We start from the raw sequence: 19,276 nt of genomic DNA on the forward strand, positions 1-19,276 counted from the left end.
GGTGGTGGGGCTGCAGAAAGAAACAGTGTATCATTGCTTATAAAGAAGAGATACAGATATGAGGATGGAAGGAAAATTTGTCGTTGGGGTACTGAAAGGGGATAACTGCCTTAAAGGTTCACAATTCATTTCAAGGAAGCCCCATTAAAGAGTAAAGTGTCCCCTTGATTACAGTAGTGTTACCTTTACAGTTGGAGGATGAGCCTGGAACCCTTAAGCTGGGGGATGCTCTGCAGACAGTTTCACAAGGGAAGCTAGATTATATTAAGCAAATAATTTATATCAAGGACATTTTGCTTAGCACTGCTATCTATGTAGTTCAAGAGAGTATTTCAGGAATAAGAAGGAAATGATATGGATGCATCAAGCTAAAAGTTATTTGTATTTTTGGAGTTCTAAAACTCTCCTGCACGTGGTTTTATATGTTTTAGGTCAACCTGGAAGCTAATTATTCCTCTCCCCTTCGTTTTAGATCCAAGTGAGCATGATGCATGGAAGAGCAAACAAACCAGAATATGTGCATTAGAGTCACAGAATGTTAGCGCTACAAAAGGACATTAGTTTGTCTAGTTCAGTGCCATCGTTAGCCAGTGAAAAAACAGACCCCAAAAGGTTGAGAAAGTGTTGGGAGGAAGAAGGGAAAGAATGGGGAACTAACATTGTCTGGAACCTACTATGTGTCAGGTACCATAGTACCTTTGCTTTTATTAGCTGGATTATTAAGCACCTTGAGGCCAAGGGATGGAAAGAATAAAAGGCAAATCCTTATTGTCCGGAGCAATATGTAGGAGATAAAGGGGGGGTGGCAGATCATTTTTTCCTGTCTAAGCACACAGGGCTAAACTAGAGGAAGTGGAGTCAACATTTGAGAGTGAGGTTAATCTAAGGAAGTACTTGCTAAGTAGTTGAGAGAGACTCAAGAATAACTTCTCTATTCCTAGGGACCTTCCAAAAATGTGATGGGTCAGAGGCAGGCTAGAGACAAGGCTGGTAGGAAACAAGATTACTATTGCCTCTGGGATTGATTTGCATTCTAGAAAATCAGGTCATGACCTGAGAACATATGATTAATCTTAGGAATAGGGAACAAAATGGGGCTTCTCATCCTAAGGGGGTCTTAAAAAAAATAGTATATATACTATGAATTAAGAAGATAAACAAAATCCTACGGTTACTGTATTTTTTTTTTTTATTTTTAGGTTTTTGTTTTGTTTTGCAACACACTTTGAAGTCATGTTCAATGTTGGTAAGGGTAGGTGGCAGCCTGAAAACTGACACTGAGAATAAGATTGTATTTCTTGTAGTTGTTTGATATGATACCCCGAATTGTACCACGAGGGCTGCTTCTATGGGGAGCAGTAATATCATTAGCTGGATCATGTCCTGAGTGCAGGGCAACTTCTGGGGAAGATTATGAGAGGGTCCCACCTTTAGGAAGCTTCTGGGTCTAGTGAGAGATGAGGCTTATACCTGGTGGGAAGTAGGGAAATTGGTATTTATAAGCCAGTACATTAATGCAGGTTATAAAATAAAATAGTAACATAGTACAGAAGGAACCAAAGCAAAGAAATAATCAGAAAAACTGGAGTTAACCAGAAAAGATTCCTCGAAGGTAATGAAGATAGAGGACATGAAACAGAAGAGAGGAAGGTGATCAGAGGGAGAAAACTTATGGAAAGCTTATGTGTTATGTGCAGAGGGCTATGAGTGGAGTAGTCAGGGTAGTACGGGAAAGGAATATTAGGAAATGAAGTTGGAGGAGCAATCTTGTTGGCCTGAATGAGGAATTTGATTTGGTAAGCAGTAACAGAGCGGAGCATGATGAAATGAATATGACGTTGAGGACTTTTGCAGCTATACTAGGTCATGGAAGCAGGAAAGCTTGCTAGGATATTATTGTTCTCGTCCAGATGTAAGGCCCCAAGAGCCAGGACTAGAGTAGGACAAGGGGAAGGAGAAGAAAGAGAGGGGGCAGTAGAATTAGCAAGACTTGATGATAGTTTGGATGTGAGGGGAGGAATAAAAGATAGGCTGAAGATGATAACCCCAGGACATATTTATGCTGTTGATGGTGATGAGAGCTTGGAAAGAGGTAGCTGCTTTGTTTTGAATAAGTAGAAAGTGTTTACTTTATTAACCAATTGATGGAATATGTCTATGTGCATTATTGCAGAGTCTAGGAGGAGGCACAGCCTCTGGAAAATAGTTGGGCACATGCTCTGTGCCCAGATGATCACCTGCACTCTGCCTTTTTCAGGTTGGAGAACCAGGTGAAAGAGAGTTTATTCCTGGGGTGTACCCGCAGACTTCAGGAATGCTATCCCATTCTGGATCTGGGAAAGAAAATACAGTTTTTTTGCCAGTTTCTTCCCCTTTAATGCTTTGAAAATGGGATATGACTAGCCTGTGGCAGCATGTGCCTGTGGATGCACAATTCTCTGGCTTGATTCTTGGAAGGCCTTTTTCTCTCCCTCCCTGGGGGTCATTTGTATCTCTGGTTCCTGCTCCCAGAGCCATAAAGTGGGAGCCCCCATTTATTAATTGGGTTGGGACTGGGGAAGGGGTCGGCAGGGGACTCTTTAGTGCAGCAGGCGGGGGTCTTCCCGAGTGAGCCCATTAGCCAGACCCAATGGCAGCTGAAACGGGGCCGCAGCCAAGTCCTCTCGGTTTCAAAAACCCTCCATTGCCTGCAGCAGATCAGAACAAGGCCTGCGGGAGCCCTTAGCTTCTGATTGCAGCTGTGAGGAAGGACAAAACAATTTATAGGAAGCCAAGTATCTCCTGTCTCACTGTCTCTTCCTTTCTGACTTTGGGGAGGGAGAAGACTGGGATGTGGTGTCCCCTCCCACTCTAGCTTCTTACAAGGCACGTATAGGCCTAAGTAGGAGAGAACAGGAGTGAGTGTATATGCATTGATCGGACATTTACGTCTATGCTCCTGAAGTGTTTACACATGTCCTTGCTTTCTTATTCCATCCACACACAGTTGTATTGGCTAAGCAGTCACTGGTTATACGGGGTTCCCTAGGGTGAGTGTGCTCAGTGTGTTAGGGGGGCATGCTTATCATACTCTTTCCTGCCCCATACCTGCCTTTTCTCCTATCTGCTTTCAAGATTCAAGGTTAGAATTAGATCACCTTTTTAACATCTTTTCTTCATAATAAGAGGAGTTTGGCCTCCTACTGGAACTCACTTGTTTGTCCCTTTAGTTAAGCCAGCATGAGAAAGGCAGGCATCTACAGGGGAGCTTCTTTATGCAGTGGCCCTGAGAGAAAGGTGTGAAGGGCAGGAATATCTCACTTCCTGATGGGAGGACACTTGTGTCTTCTTCCTGATAGAATCATAGATGGCCAGAGCTAGAAAGGGAACTAGAGACCACCTAATTCAACTTCTCAGTTTACAGGGCAAGAAACTGAGGCTTAGGGAAGGGAAATGCCTTGTCCACAGTCTCACAGTGAGTTAGTGGCAGCCAGCCAAGACTAGAATCCAAGAGCATCAATTCCTGACAGCCCTGTGCTTCCTCAAGAAAGGAAGGTAGGGCTGTGAGATTTTGAGGGGGGAAGGACAGATTGAGGGGGAAAGTTAGGTTAAAAAAATTAGTAGAAAAACTGAGAAGATTTATATATTTTTACCTCAAAGATTAATCTTTCAATGACATGCAAATTGTACAACTGTAATTTTTATTTAGAGTCAAGAACTCTGGTTCATTGGGAGGCAAGTGGCAAGCCACAGCCAAAGATCCTGATGCCTCAGAGTTACACCATAGTTCAAGGAGCTCGTTGCCAACTATCTCTGGGGCTTGGATAGTAGGAAAAGATCCTCAGAGGCATTGTGAGGAATTTACCCTAAAGCTCAACTCAGGCTCCTTTGCATTATAATACAGCTATATTGAAAAATAAAATCAGAAGGAAAGGAGAAAGAAAACACCTCACTTGCTGGGAAACTAAGGGGAATTGCTGAATGAGAGAAGGGATTATAGAACTCTGCGTAAAATAAGATATTCTCTGAGATTACAGGCAAATGGGGGCGGAGCTGTACTCCTCCCCCCTGTTTTTTAGCTTTGGGTTGGTTTTCTCCTTTGTTGGGGCGGAAGGAAGGTGGTGTGCTCCACAATGACCTAAGCCCTGAATAGTGTGCTCAATGGGCTGACATGCACAGCAGGTTCTAAAGTCATCTCACTCTGGTGCTGAGACTCCCTTCCCCTCTTTGGACCTCTCCCAGATGTTTCTACAGTCCCTTCCAATGCTTATTTTCTCAGCATGAGTCTGGGAGCCACTGACGAGCAGGGAGGGGAATGCTAAGGAGTTGTTAAAGTGGAAGCAGTATCTTGGAGAGAGTAAGGCAGCTTAGAGATAGAAAGAATTATAGGTCTGGGTCAGAGGGGCAGGGAGGTTGCAAAATGAGTATTGACTGCTGTTGACAAATAGATCCCAGTACATATCTTTACGTTTTCTCCATCACACCCTGGTTGATAGCACAGGAGGAATGTGGAGTTGGTCCCCATGCAGATTCATCCCTACACAGGGAGTGTATAGACCTACCTGCCCAAATTGCATCAAATCTGCTGTCCCACAAACCTCCTTTCTATCTCATAGGACCTTTTTCTGGCCTTTGAGCCTTTCTTGAAGAAGCTGTTTTGGACAAGAGAGGCTTCAAATGCAATCTGATTATCTGATCTAAAACTAGATGCCCTCCTTTGAGTCACTTTCTTGCGTTAACTTTCCATTAGCCTTGAACCTTCATTGCCCTTTATAATTCTGGGTTTCACAGCTTCTATTTCTGTTGAATTCCTAACTTTTAAGTATAGGAACCATAGTTTTTACTTTATCAGACTGGGAGCTAGTTCCCTGGAGCTAGGAATCTTAGAACACTTACAACTCTTTTTGGGAGCATACTTAAGGTTCACCAGAATCCTTCTCAGCTCTGTGAATTAGAAGAGTGGTGACCATCACCATCACTTTACCTACCAAGGCCATGCTCCCTGGGTGAAAGCCCATAGACCCTTTTTGGTGTCTAATCCCTTATTTCTAATATAACCTGTAATTTTCTTTTACAGGTGGCAGCAGCAGTAGGAGTGATGGCCCCTGAGGAATTTGGTAATGTCCATCAATTACCTGACATCCGGACCCCTGCAAAATTCAGTCTCTTTCACAGACTTTAAGGCCAGGTAGGGACCTTAAGCCAATCAGAGGCCACTGACCTGCTTTTGTAAGGGATTAATACACACACACACACACACACACACACACACACACACACACACACACACACACACACACACACACAGTCTCAGGGAAGTTCTTACACCCAAAGATCTCCAGAGGAGTTTCCTTAGCTCTTTTTCTTTTTTTTTTTTTTTTTTAACTCTTTTCCATTATGGTTTATTACAGGATATTGAATATAGTTCCCTGTGCTATGCAATAGGATGTTGTTTAATCCATTCTATATATTATATAATAGTTTACATCTGCTAGTCCCAAACTCCCAATCCAACCCTCCCCCCAACCCCCTTCCCCCTTGGCAGCCACAAGTCTGTTCTCTATGTCTGTGAGTCTGTTTCTGTTACATAGATAAATTCATTTGTGTCATATTTTAGATTCCATATATAAGTGATATCCTATGGTATTTGTCTTTCTCTTTCTGACTTACTTTGCTTAATATGATAATCTCCAGGTCTATCCATGTAGCTGCAAGTAGCATTATTTCATTCTTTTTTTATGGCTGAGTAATATTCCATTGTATATATGTACCACATCTTTATCCATTCATCTGTTGATGGACATTTAGGTTGTTTCCATGTCTTGGCTATTGTAAATAGTGCTGCTACGAACATAGGGGTGCATGTATCTTTTCAAATTATAGTTTTATCTGGATATATTATGCCCAGTAGTGGGATTGCTGGATCATATGGTAACTCTATATTTAGCTTTTTAAGGACCCTCCATACTGTTTTCCATAGTGGCTGCACCAATTTACATTCCCACCAACAATGTAGGGAGGGTTCCCTTTTCTCCACACCCTCTCCAGCATTTGTTATTTGTAGACTTTTTAATGATGCCCATTCTAACTGGTGTGAGGTGATACCTCATTGTAGTTTTGATTTGCATTTCTCTAATAATTAGTGATGTTAAGCATCTTTTCACGTGTCTACTGCCCATCTATATGTCTTCTTTGGAGAAATGTCTGTTTAGGTCTTCTGCTCATTTTTTCCTTGGGTACTTTGATTTTTTTGTTATCTAGTTGTATGAGCTGTTTGTATATTTTGGAAATTAAGCCCTCATCAGTGACATCATTCGCAAATATTTTCTCCCAGTCCATAGACTGTCTTTTTGTTTTGTTTATAGTTTCCTTTGCTGTGCAAAAGCTTATAAGTTTGATTAGGTCCCATTTGTTTATTTTTGCTTTTATTTCTATTGCCTTGGGAGATCCTTAGCTTTTTACTTGACCCCATTATGGTGTCCTATCTTCTGATTAGCAGTTCCTCCCTCCTGGCTTGAGTGGGTAACCCCCTCTATTGGCATTGGTGGTCATTTCATTCCTGTTCTTTTCTCTTGGCCAGCTGTGCTAATGAATATTCCTCAATAGTGTGATGCTGATATTGGTTACTCTCAGCCTCTCTACAACACCTGCCCCACTCACCTACCACCTCATACGTACACATAGTCCTGCCTTCTTCTTCTTCCCTAAGAAGCTGTTTTCTCTTTCTTTCTTTTGCGTGAGGGTAGGGCATTGATATCCCTTCTTACTACCTCTCATCAGCTTCTCCACATCATTTCCAGGTTTGATGGGAGATCCCCCCCTGTCCAAACACTGTGCAAAGACACGAGAAGTAGAGGTCTGCCAGCCTGCTTATTTCCATCCTCAATGCCTAGAACTGGGCAGGTCACCAACCTACTGTGCCTACCCCTACCCTTCTTGCTGCCAGGTAGGTATGCTCCTCTCCCTACCCACCAACCCTAAACAGGGTCATATTTCTCTCTGGGACTATTTCTCTCTGTTGTTAAATTTCTCCTACAAGGGGAAGGCCTTTGTGACTCAGCTCTCCGCCTTGGTGACTTCCAGCCCTAAATTTTAGAGAGACCTTCCTAATGTTAACTCTCCATCCCCTTTTCTGTAGTTTAAAACCATTTCCCCCATTTAGTGCGTGTGGAAAGAAGGGAACAGTAAACAGTAAATGGATGGCATTTGACACTGGAGGGGAAAGGTCTAATGACAGGCAGCCCTTCTCTTCGAGCTGAAAGCCTGAAGTCCAGATGTGCGTTCTGTCCAGTGGCCTGGCATCCTTGGGGAATACTTGAATCTTTTGAGGGAAAGGTTTTATCTGGTGTCCATTCCTGAGGACAAGGATCTCAGACCCTAAGAGTCTATCTGTATTCATTCCCAGACCCCTCCAGGGGGTAGCGGATGGATTGCTACAGGGAAGAACCCACCAGTAGGTAATACTCTGTCTTGAGCTCGGGTGGCAGCTCTTGTCTGGCACTTATAGGGAGTTGGCAGGGGTGCCAGAGCCTCTCCTGCCACTGGAGTTGACATCAGCTTACCCTTTTGACCTTAGGTCTCCTCTCTCAGCAATGCCTCTCTCACCCCTGCAATCCAGACGGCACAAGCAGCAGGCCTAAATAAGTGCCAGGTCTGGGTAAGGTGCTCCCTCCCCTGGTAGGCACATACCTTGAGTTGGAGGTGAAGCAGTTAGGATGGGATGGATGGAGGGATAGAGTAGGTGTTAGAAAGTAGGAAATGTCTCTGGAAGTGGTTGAGCAGTAAGTATGCTTTGGGTACCTGGGGTACCCTGCCTACGTCTCTGTCAACCTGGATGTCTGATCCCTCAAAGCTGCTGGGCCACTTGGGTGGCTGCAGTCTTGGTTTCTGCCACACGAGGGCACTGCTGACCAATTAAAACTCCTGCCCCTCCGCAGACAGAGTTTGGGTGAGGGGAGAGGGGGACACCGCAACCTTTCCCCAAGATAGGGGTCAGAAACACCCCCAGAGAGCCTGAGACCAGGGGCCCAAGGAGCCAGAAGAATGATTAGTTGTTTTTCCACTTCTTCTTCCTTAAAAATGGCCTGAGACCCTGAATGCTCTTCCCTAGTGGACTGACATGTCACTATATTCCCAGCTGAACCTGGGAAGCCCCCTAGCTCTCGTCACAAAACACCTTGCACAGGTGTTTCTCTCCTTCAAGGTGTAGCAGGCTCCAGCTGTCCACCCCACTGTCCCCAGCCTCTAAGACAGTCTCTTTCTGGCCCAGAGGGTGGAGGTATCTGGTTTTTCAGAGAGAAAAAAAAAAAAAATCTCTTACAATTGTTTTAAGAGAAGTAGCTCTTAAAGAACTAGCTCTCTTAAGAAAGAGTTTTGGGGAGAGGACTCTCTCAGAGAGACTGAGAGACTAGGAAAGTTCAGTCTTCTATGCCCCCATCACCTCCCCCAGCACAAACCTGCAGAGCTCAAGATGGTCTGGAGGATGTTTACCACCTGAATGGCTGGAGGACACCCAGGACACTCTGGGGCTCTGCGCCAACAATGGTTTCAGAAAGCAGGATGGGAATGGCGGCTGCTTTGACCCTTGATCCTCAGGCCGCCCCCGTACTGTGTAATGTCTCTGCTAGGGATCCAAGTGGCCATGGAGCCCTTATGGGGATGAGGTGTCCCATATTTGATCCTCAGTCTCCATGAAGCCCTTCCAGGCTGAACAGGCTAAGGGAGATGACAGAGGTTCTCCTCCTCCCTCCTACCCCCATGATCGAGGGCCCCTCCCCAAGAGGACAGCTTGATTAAACAGTCGGTGCTGCTGGAATTGCTGCACAGCTGGCGCTCCCCCCAGCACCCCGAGCAGAGCAGCAGTGCAGATTAAAATCTCCAATTAGCGTTAAAGTGAAGTGAGGAGGTACTGAGGCTGCCAAGGAGGCCAGACGGGGGCCCTCGGTCGGCAGATACCCCCACTACTGCCTGGATTCTGAGTACCACCCTTAGTCACCCTTTTTTTTTCCTAGCTCCTCTCCCAACATCTCTCAGTGCCTATTAGCTTTGCATTGCTTGGGGCCAGAGGGCTTTAGAGGGGTGGAGGGTGGGGCTGATGCCTTACCTGACAAAATGCTGGGGACACCATAAATGTGGAGGAGAGGAGATGCCCTACTGGCAGCCTGCCAGTTTGAGGTGACTTCACACTACTGCTGCTTCCTTTTGCCTAGAGAAAGGGCAAATAGGACAAGTCCCTCCAGATCCTCTTACCTATAAGGTGCTGCCCACACAAATGTACATGCTTGTATATTTTATCCTATTTGACCCATCTGCTCCCACCCAAAATATGGCTCCTTCCTTCATCCCTCCGCTTTTTTCTCAGCTTTCCTGTGGGCAGGGGTAGGTACAGCCTGGCTTGGGAGCACTGCCATGCCCTGCCACCTGGGTCCCAAACAGCTTCTCGTTATCTTCTTTGCAGTTCAGGGAAGAGCAGGGATATGCCAAGAATGGAAGCCTCAGATTCTCCCAACCCCTGAACATCACACCCCCTCTTAAGGGCCCTCTACCATTTATACTTCTACTCCTTCCTTCACCAAGCCCAGAAGGAGGGCAGTATAGCTAGACACACCCTTTGACTTCCCTCTGCCCCTTTAAGGGAAATGGAAGTGGGTACCCAGCTGACTGAACCTACTCACACCTCCAGAAATTAGACACCAGGGCACAGTGCCACCCTCCCAGGCTGGCACATGCTACCCTGGCAGAGGTTCAAATAGCTCCCCCGCCGAATACCCCCACCTCTATGTCTTCCTCTTCTCTCTCCCTCTTTCTTCCTCTCTCCCTCTTTTTTTTCTCAGCTCAAAGCACAGCTGAGCCTTAAAATGGGGGTGGGGAGGACCAAGCTGGGGCAGGGGGGTGGAGAGTTCCAATAGCACGTTTTCACCTGCCATTTAATTGGATGTATTTTTAATTAATGGGACCTCAGGGACCAACATGAGACAATCTGATCTCTGAATAGGGACAGGGGAGGGATTGGGTAAGGGAGGAGGATTGGGCCACTGGGTGCGGTTACCAGGAACCCAGGCCCATCAATCACTGGCCACTTTGCGTTCTGGCATGGAGAATAGCAAGGTGGAGGAGGAGGGGAGGCACTGGGGAGAGGTACCAGGATTTCCCCCCAATGGCCAGGACCTCCAAAAAGGATGGAACTGTACCAGCTGACTCAGTTTTGGGCCCCTAAACTGCAGCCAGGATATTAGGTAAGGCTGTTTTCTTGTTCCCGAGGTTTTGTTCAGTTGAGCTTGTCCCACTGAGTGCTGTAAAATTGTGAAAGGAAGGTGGGGACAGAGCTTTGAGGTCCTTGAAGAGGAGGACAAGAACTAGGGACCGTAGAACCAGAGACTGTGGTGACAGGGAGGAGAAGGGCAGGGTTCAGAGATATTTCCGTGTGTTTAGAATAAGTGCCGTGGAGATTACATGCAAAACAGCATGCAAATGAGGGCTGGTGCCTTTGGGGTACGAATCATAGACCCTTACTGTTGCGAGGAAGAGAACCTGGAGCTCATCTTGCCAAACGATTCATTTTACAGATGTGAAAACAGAGACCCAGAGAAGGGAAATCAGTTGAATTCTGCCCTGGAGTTGCTTTTGTTCCTGGATTTGGAGAGTTCCTGGGAACACAGGGAAATGTACGTAGGTAGGGTGTGGGGAGGAAAGTCAAGGGAAGAGGGTAGGCAGAATATTATTCTCTATTGCTTGGAGTCTCATGTCTCTGGCTCCTAAGTCTTGGAAGCAACTCAGGGGAGTCAGGTGGGTGCATTACTGGGGGAACATTTCCCTTGTACAGCCTGTTCCAGAGGTCATCTCATCCATTCCCTTGCTTCCAAGTAGACAGATCCCCCAGAACCTCCCACTCCCATGAGATTTTACCATATTCTAAAAGGTCCACAGGGAAGGAAATACACTAACTTCCCCAGTTCCTTAACCAAGAAATAAATCCCCCAATGGTGACTAAATATTGAGCTTTTTCTGAGATCTTATCACAAGTTTCTCTGCTGCAATATAAGCTGCTAGAGAAAATTATGCCAAAAAATGTAGCGAGGAGTGGTCTTGTCCCACGTCTAAGCCAAGAAGAGAGACAGAATTAAAACTCAAGGCTCTGAAAGCTGAGTCAGAAATGCCCCTGTATTCACGCGGTGCCATGGCCCAGAGCTCTTAGTCAAGCCCCATCTGGCTCTATGCGGTGTTGGTGCACACTGGAGAGAGGGGCACATTTCCAGCTGTCCCCATCTCCCACCCCCACCTCCTTCACTATTCAGACACTAGAGTTAAGAAAGAATGATGGAGAGAAGTGGCTTGCCCACCAAGTTGCCGAAGATGGCATTTCCTGGCATCTCCTTCCTTCCTCAAAAAATTCAACATTCTTTGTTCTGTGCTTCTTGAGACTAAGTTGCGATCAGGGCAAGGATGGGCACAGAGCTTGGAAAGCAGTATGGGTAGAAACTTCGTCACACCCTCCAAACCCCCAACACTTATCCTCTACTCCCAGAATTGTCTTCTCCTCTATCTTAGTACACCATTTAATATCCCCAGAGTCCCTAGGGAAGAGCAAGATGCACCTCTCTAAGTGCATCCAGACTCACCCTGCCCTGTCTTAGACACTCAGGGTCATCTCCTTGGCTATCTAATTCTCTGCCTTTTCTACTACCAACAGGATGAGAAGGGGCCCCTTGCATTGCCTCAGGACAGTCTGGATAGACTCCGTCTAGCTCCTCCCCTGTTTCCAAGGGCCTGCAGAAGTGGGGGTGGGGGAGGAGAACTGTGCCAGGGGGTTGAAAAGGAAGATTCTCTTGTGCGGGGAGATGGGGGAGAAGCCTGAAAGAGGGGAGAAGTTAGAGAGGGGAAATTTGGAAACTGAGGCCTGTAGTCCCACCTGTGGGGCTGGCTGCCTAACATAAGGCAGGCCGTTCATATTGAGTATTGTTCAGGGGGGTTATTAGATGGCTCCTGTTTACAGAGCTGCTGTTTCTCCTCTGAAACTGGGAGCAGTAGAGGAGGCGCACGCAGTGAAGAAAGAGAGGAGGCGTCAGGCTTTCTCTAGGCCCTCTGACTCACCCCTTGTCCACCCCTACTCCAAGATTAGAGGTATATTGGAGGGGCTAAAAGGCCCTTAAAGCATTCAGTCTAGATTCTTGATGTTTCTCTAAGGAACAAGATCTCCCTCCCCTCAATCCCCACCAGCCCTGCCTCATACTCCCAAGGTTTAGCCAAGGGTATGAGATCTACAGCCCTGGAGTCAGAGCCTGGAGCCTACTCTGGAGTCCAGGAGAAACCCTGAGCTTCTGCAGGGAAGGAGGGATAGACTTGAAGTAAGTAGAAGGCAGAGGTAGCGGTACCCAGAATCCCCTGTGCTCTAGAGAAGAGGGAATTGTTGAGGAGCTCATTTTTGGCCCAGGGTTTAGCGTTTACTCTGATGGGACTCTTTTCCTCCTTCTCCCTCAGTGTGTCCCATTGGTTGGTGAGAGAGCTGGATGTCTGAACCTCCCACCTCAACACCTCGCAGGTTATCATACAGATGCCCTCTCTAGCTCCCAAAGCCATGGAAGAAGTGAAGGAAGACATTTCAGAGGTGGCAGCGCCATGATGTCCATCAGTACCCAGGGAGAGAAGCCAAGGAGAAGAAACAGTGCCCAGAGAGGGAGCCAGGAGGAGATGTGTGCTCCTGAAACAGCCTTCTTACCCCATCCCCTCCCCTGCCCCCTCTAACAGGCCAACAAGGCTCTGTGCCCAAGTTGTGCCAGCTCTCCTGGCTGGTGATCCTGCTCTGCCGTACAGGCAGCTGGCCCTCTGCTCCAGCACAGAGCACATGGTGGGGTCTCTCGCACTTCTTTCTAACTCATCCCAGTGTGTCTGTGGTGCAGATTCCTAGGGATGCAGGAGGGGGCTGTGGCCCTGCGAGTAGGAAGACCGTGGGCTCTGGGGCCCTTTAGGTGCGTATCTTCCTGGCTGGAGTGGCTGTGGGGAGGGAGAAGGCTGCTGGCAGCTCACCTGAATTCAAGGTTCTGGTGGCTCATAGCAGCAGGGGGGGCTCATGAAAACAACAGAGGGGAAGGGGGTCCAGGCCTGTTAGAGCTCTCTTTTACCTCATTTCTCCCCCACTCTGAGCTCTGGATAGAGGTCTGTCATCTGGATTGTGGGGCAAGGAGAAGCCCCAGCTAAGAAAGAAGAGAGGGAAATGGGAGAGAAGATAGCAGGGGAGGCTGAGCATTCCCAGGGAGAGGCTTCCCAGTGAGGAAAGGCTAGTTATTCTTGCCCCACTGTATCCATGGGCTGCACAGAGGGTTCTGTGCTGAGGCAGCTCAGCACTCCTAGGCACCTTTCAGGAAAGGGGCTTTCCAGGCAGACACAGCTACTCCTCCCTACTCTCACTTACCTGCCCAGAGGTCTGGGTACCCAGCTGACACCACATGACTTAGAAATATTAAAAAAAAAAAAAAAGAAAGAAAAAGGCACTCTTACAAGACCAGAACCTGGAAGGATTACCACTACTTGGTCTCAGTACTCTTTCGCTGGAGAAGAGAACCCTTACAGGTCAGGTGGGCAATGTGCATCTTCTCCTGACTTTCTGAATCAGGGGGATGATAGACTACTGTGTCTGAGGTCACACCAGCAGAACAGGGCCAGAAAGTGGACCAGGAGAATCAGTTGTGCTTCTGACCACAGTCCCAAGGGCCTCCCTGTTTCAGCAAAAGGAAGTAGGGATCTCGGATACCAGTGTATCCAGACACATAATAAATATCCTCCCTCTAACCTCAGAGAAGAATAGGAGGGGAGTTCTCTGACAGAGCCTAAGTTTTCATTTGCCTATTTCTATTCCTTTCACTGATGACGGCTCTGCTGTCCAGCTGGGATGAGGGGCCCTCTGCTGGGATGCGCCTGGGGATCCAGAGACAGTTTTGATTGGAGGAAGGGACAGACCAGCTGCTCTTCGTGTAGGGAGATGGGACCAGCTCCACTCCCCCAGCGCTCTCTGGCAGCATCAGGAGCCCAGGGGCCTCTGCTGGAACACCCATAATAAAGCCCAATCCTGAACTGAACTGACATATCACCTGGCTCTGGTATAAAAGTGGTGCTGTGAGGGGGAGCCTGGGTGCACCAGGTGGGGTGTAGGCAGGTGTAGGGAGTTCAGCCCCAGGAGATACAAGGATCACGTCTCAATACCACGTGTTCCTCCTCTTAAACCTTCTCCTCAGTCCCCCTTTTCTTCCACCTCCCTTCAGCTGACTCCACTCCTGGCTACCTCATGCCCTCCAATCTGAGAAGACATGGTAAGTAGTTGTCTGTTCCCTGTACTTTTCTCTCTCTCACTCTCCTCCCCTCCTCCCAACTCCCAGCCAAGAGTTACCCCATTTGACCTCTTCCTACCAGTGAATGCCATCAGGATCTGAACCTGGAATCCCCCGCTTCCTCTGAGAATGCCACTCTGGCTCTGAGACTGACTCACCAGTCCTCATCCTCCACATAAGTATAGCCAGGCCAAGACAGGTATGTCCACTGGCACCAAGGCCCCTGACCTGAAGCAAAGGGCAGCCCTAGGGGTACAGTGGGGCTTGGCCCTAAATGCGTATATGCCTGTGTATTGGGCACACTGGTTTATTAGTGTTATTTCAGCATTGTGATGCAGAGAGAGTAAGTGTAACAGCTGCTCCTTGCTTGCAGTGTTTATTGTTACCTAGAGACAACCTCCTGGCTTTTTCCCAGCTCCCCCTCCCCCCCCCCCAGCCCAACCCCCTCCCTGCCAACAGTTCTCCTCTCCCCACACTGATGGGAAATTTATAGCTTGCCATACCATGCCTTTAACTCTCTCCTGTCCATAAGGTAGATGGGCCAAGGGAAGCCAAAGTGAGCTGTGAGCATGCTTAGGCCCTGGCAGGGTAGAATAGTGTGTGGAGGAGGGAAGGAAGGATGGAGGGAGGGAAGACACCTCTTGTTCCCAATCTGTGTCCAGACTCAGGCCTCAGTTTCCCTCCTGGCTCTCATGTTGAGAGAAAAGAGCTTTGGACCTAGTCTTGGGATCCCAGGCTCTTCCTCACAAGATTATTCTTTTTCCTCAGATTATTCTCTAAGCTCCTCCCATTGGGCTGGCTGGTCCTGAGCAAGTACAGCAAGGTAGTATTGAGACGGGAGGAATAAATGCAGAGTGGCAGAACCCCCAGATCCCTCCTTTCTATAGAGATGTCACATTGCGACAAACAAGAGGCTCTGGCGTGAGGGATGCTGGCCAGACCTCCACAGCTGGATAGATGTCAAACATGAAGCTGGCTGCTGAGCCTGGTGGGGAAAACTGACCACCTTAACTTCACTCTGAGCCCAGGGCTTAGGTCCTGAAAGAGTCCCAGGCCTTCCTCCAAGTTGGTCTCCTTGGTCTGGGTAGGCTACTCTCTCCGCTTTTCTTCCTGGTCCATTTTCTGCTGCTCATCTTTTGGTTTGATACCTTGGGAAAGATCCAAGAGACCAAGGAACTGAGGCCTCAACAGTCCTGGGGAAAGAGAAATTCCTTGATCCCCTCCTGACTGAGGACCTTTCATGGAGGGGCACCATGTCATATATTCACCATCCCCACTGGAAACAAGAGAGGAAAAGGGATTGGATTTTAGCAGAAAGGATAGAGGTTAGACACTTGGAAAAACTTACTCATGGGATATAAGACTTCAGAATGGACCCACTTCTCTTTAGAGATTTTTCTTTTGCCTGGTATGAGTTTAAGTCTGTGTCCACCCAAGGGGCATTGGAAGAACAAAGGGTACTTTTCTGGGGCTCCTCCAGATGTGGTCCTCAGTGCAGTTCCCTCCTCAGTTCTTCTAAACGTAGTATGTGTGGTGGTTAGATTGTAAGTTTTAGAGGCCGACAGCCTTGAGTTCCAATGCCAGTGCTGCCATTTACGAGCTGTACCACCTTGGTAAGTCGTTTAACCTCTTTTAGCCCTAGTTTCCTTGTCTGTGAAATGCAGATAAACAACCTTTTAAGGTGGTGTAGAGAATTTAGTGAAATAATGTGTGTAAAGTACCTAGGACAGTGCCTGATACTGCGTAGGTGCTCAGTCAACAGTGGTTGATACAATAGAGTCTATTAATTTTATGGAATCATCACAGCTGACATCGTGTCAAAGACTCTATGAGTCCCCTGGAATTATAGGCCAAATGTGAGTATGTGCGTGTGCTGGGGAGAATGCCCATAGTTGTGTTGATGATTTGGAGCAGGGGGTGGCAGTCTCCTGGAAAGGAAGTAGCCCCAATCCTTTGACTCATACTCCCAAAGAAGTCAGTTTCCCCATTCCCATGCCTCCAGCTAGGAGTTCCTTAGGTAGTGTTCTGCCTGGAAGTACAGCTTCATCTAGGATGGAGCTGGGAGAGACAGCCATTAAGATAGCAACACACACACACACACACACACACACACACACACACACACAAAAGATAGCAACACAGAGGAATTCCCTGGCTGTCCAGTGGTTAAGACTCTGTGCTTCCACTGTAGGGGGCATGGGTTTGATCCCTGGTCAAAGAACTAAGATCCTACATGCTACATGACGCAGCCAAAAAAAAAAAAAAAAAAAAGATAGCAACACAGAGCACTTGCCAAGCACTTTACAGTTTGTCAAGTGCATTTACCTACATTAGCTCTTTTAATACCCAGAACATCGCAGTAAAGTGAACTACCATTTATTGACTGCCAGGCATTGTGCTCAGTGTATTTTTTTTAAAGTATGTTTAAAGTCTATAGAGTATTTCATCACCTAGATATGCCATGATTTATAAAGCTCATCCACTATTTTAATCATTTAGACATGTTTACTGTTATAAATAATACCATGATGTACATCCTATCCTAAAACTTCATGCATTTTTTTAAAAATAAATTTATTTATTTATTTATATTTATTTTTGGCTGCGTTGGGTCTTCGTTGCTACAGGCAGGCTTTCTCTAGTTACAGAGAGCAGGGGCTACTCTTCGTTGTGGTGCGCGGGCTTCTCACTGCAGTGGCTTCTCTTGTTGTGGAACACAGGCTCGAGGCACGTGGGCTTCAGTAGTTGTGGCACACGGGCTCAGTAGTTGTGGCTCGCGGGCTCTAGAGCACAGGCTCAGTAGTTGTGGCGCATGGGCTTAGTTGCTCCGTGGCATGTGGGATCTTCCCGGACCAGGGCTCTAACCCGTGTCCCCTGCATTGGCAGGCGGATTCTTAACCACTGCGCCACCAGGGAAGTCCCCATGCATTTTTTTATAGTAAATTCCAAGAAGTAAAATTATTGGGTCAACAGATACAAATATCCCCCCTCCCCATAGGTATGATCACTTTATTGATGTACCATAATAAGAATAATATTTTTTAATCCTCCTCTTTGGAATTCTTCAATGGAAACACATGGGCAGCCCCTTCTTTCTCCTAAACCCAGCAGAAACATTAATAATCTATCATATCCTTTTTTAAAAATTGAAGTAATTGTAGATTCACATGCAGTTGTAAGAAATAATACAGAGAGACCCCTTGTACATTTTGCCCACATTTACCCAGTAGTAACATTTTGTAAAACTATAGTATGACATCACAACCAGAATATTGACATCAGTTCGATCCATATTTCCCCAGTTTTACCTGTGTATATGTGTATATTAAGTTCTATGCAATATTGTTACCTGTGTAAATTCTTACATCTGCCACTACAGTCAAGATACTGAACAGTTCCAACACCACAAGGATTCTTCATGTTGCTCTTTTATAATCATGCCTACATCACCCCCTTCTTAACCCTTGGCAACCACTAATCTATCCTCCACTTCTAAAATTTTTTCATTCGAAAAATGGAGTCATACACTATGTAACTTCTTAGGATTGGGTTTTTTCACTCAGCATAATTCTCTGGATATCCACTCAAGTTTTTGAATGTATCAATAGTTTGTTTCTTTTATTTATTTCATGATATGGATGTACCACAGTTTAACCATTCACCTGTTAAAGAACACTTTGTACACAACATTGTAAATCAAGTATACTCCAATAAAATTAAAATATTTTTTTAAAAAAGGAACACTTTGTGCTCCCACTTTGTACTCACTAGCAATAAATGAAATAGCCTGTTTACTTGGTGTCCTGAGTGTTGTTTTATAATCACAATTATTAAGTTTCTTAACCCTTCAGGCATGGCACCTATTATTATTTCCATTTCATAGACAGGGAAAATTGAGGCTTATCGTAAATGATTTTCCCATGATCACATGCTGTTAAATGGCGAAGAAGAGCTTGGAACTCAAGACAGTGGGGCTCTTTCTACTACACCAGGCTTTCTCAGACCTTGACGAAGGTTGCTAGGAAGAGGGTGTAGGCAGAACCAGAAGAGAGATGTCGGAGGCAGGAAGAGCACTGGAGCAGCCTGGGTCACTTCAGGTCCTCACAGCTAACTTTGGTTCATAGGTTAGAAGAGCAGTGTCAAGAAGCAGGGGGCAATACGGCTTATGCCCTTCAAATTGTTTCCCCTTTGCCGCTTCAAGACTGAAGTGGATGGAGCCCGTGAGCAATCTGCCCACAGACCTGGGACCTAGAATGGGAAAGGGAGGACTCAGCCTTTGGGTGTCTATCAGAGGATAAATGGTCAAGGGTCTCCTTGGAAATGTGAAGTTGAGTGTGTCTCTGATGAGGTCTGAGGAAGTTGAGTCCCATGACAAGTGAGCTCTCTATTCTGGGGCGGGGGGCAGTAAGGGAGAAATAGCATTTTAATTTTTTTTTTTAGTGTGGTGGGGAACTATAGGTCATTTACACACACACACACACACACACCCCTTGGGCAGGCTCAGTGTCTGGGACATGGTTTGGGGAAAGCAAAGTGGAATCAAAAATGGCAGTTCACTCTTTTGCTGCTGCGGCTGCAGGCATGAGTATGCTCAGGCTTCAGAAAAGGCTTGGCTTCAGTGTCCTCCGCTGTGGCAAAAAGAAGGTCTGGTTGGACCCCAATGAGACTAATGAAATTATCAATGCCAACTCCCATCAGCAGATCCGGAAGCTGATGAAAGATGGGCTGATCATCTGGAAGCCTGTGACAGTCCATTCCTGGGCCTGATGCTGGAAAAACACCTTGGCCCGCCGGAAGGGCAGGCACATGGGCATAGGTAAGATAAAGGGGGCTACCAATGCTCGAATGCCCGAGAAGGTAACCTGGTTGAGGAGGATGAGAATTCTGCACCAGGTGCTCAGAAAATACTGTGACTCTAAGAAGACTGACTGCCACGTGATCACAGCCTGTACCTGAAAGTGAAGGGAAAAGTGTTC

General features: G+C 46.7%; 1 protein-coding gene and 1 pseudogene across 5 annotated transcripts in view; both read left to right on the forward strand.

Annotated features, from left to right (window-relative positions):
• Positions 1-18,051, forward strand: part of CDK12 (cyclin dependent kinase 12) — a 62,919-nt gene extending 44,868 nt beyond the window's left edge. For 2 of the 5 annotated variants that reach the window (XM_068531842.1, XM_068531846.1), the window contains 4 exons: positions 5,057-5,167; positions 6,780-6,925; positions 10,545-10,643; positions 12,457-18,051. In XM_068531842.1, the coding sequence (XP_068387943.1) occupies positions 5,057-5,072 (16 nt within the window). In that variant the 3' untranslated portion in view covers positions 5,073-5,167; positions 6,780-6,925; positions 10,545-10,643; positions 12,457-18,051. The remainder of the gene's footprint in view (positions 1-5,056; positions 5,168-6,779; positions 6,926-10,544; positions 10,644-12,456) is intronic. The other 3 variants (XM_068531844.1, XM_068531847.1, XM_068531843.1) reach the window with 3 other exon arrangements.
• Positions 18,052-18,869: 818 nt separating this feature from the next.
• LOC137755528 (large ribosomal subunit protein eL19-like) overlaps positions 18,870-19,276 on the forward strand; it is a 626-nt pseudogene continuing 219 nt past the window's right edge.

The sequence above is a fragment of the Eschrichtius robustus genome, chromosome 20 (genome assembly GCF_028021215.1).
Source record: "Eschrichtius robustus isolate mEscRob2 chromosome 20, mEscRob2.pri, whole genome shotgun sequence".
Classification (NCBI taxonomy): domain Eukaryota; kingdom Metazoa; phylum Chordata; class Mammalia; order Artiodactyla; family Eschrichtiidae; genus Eschrichtius; species Eschrichtius robustus.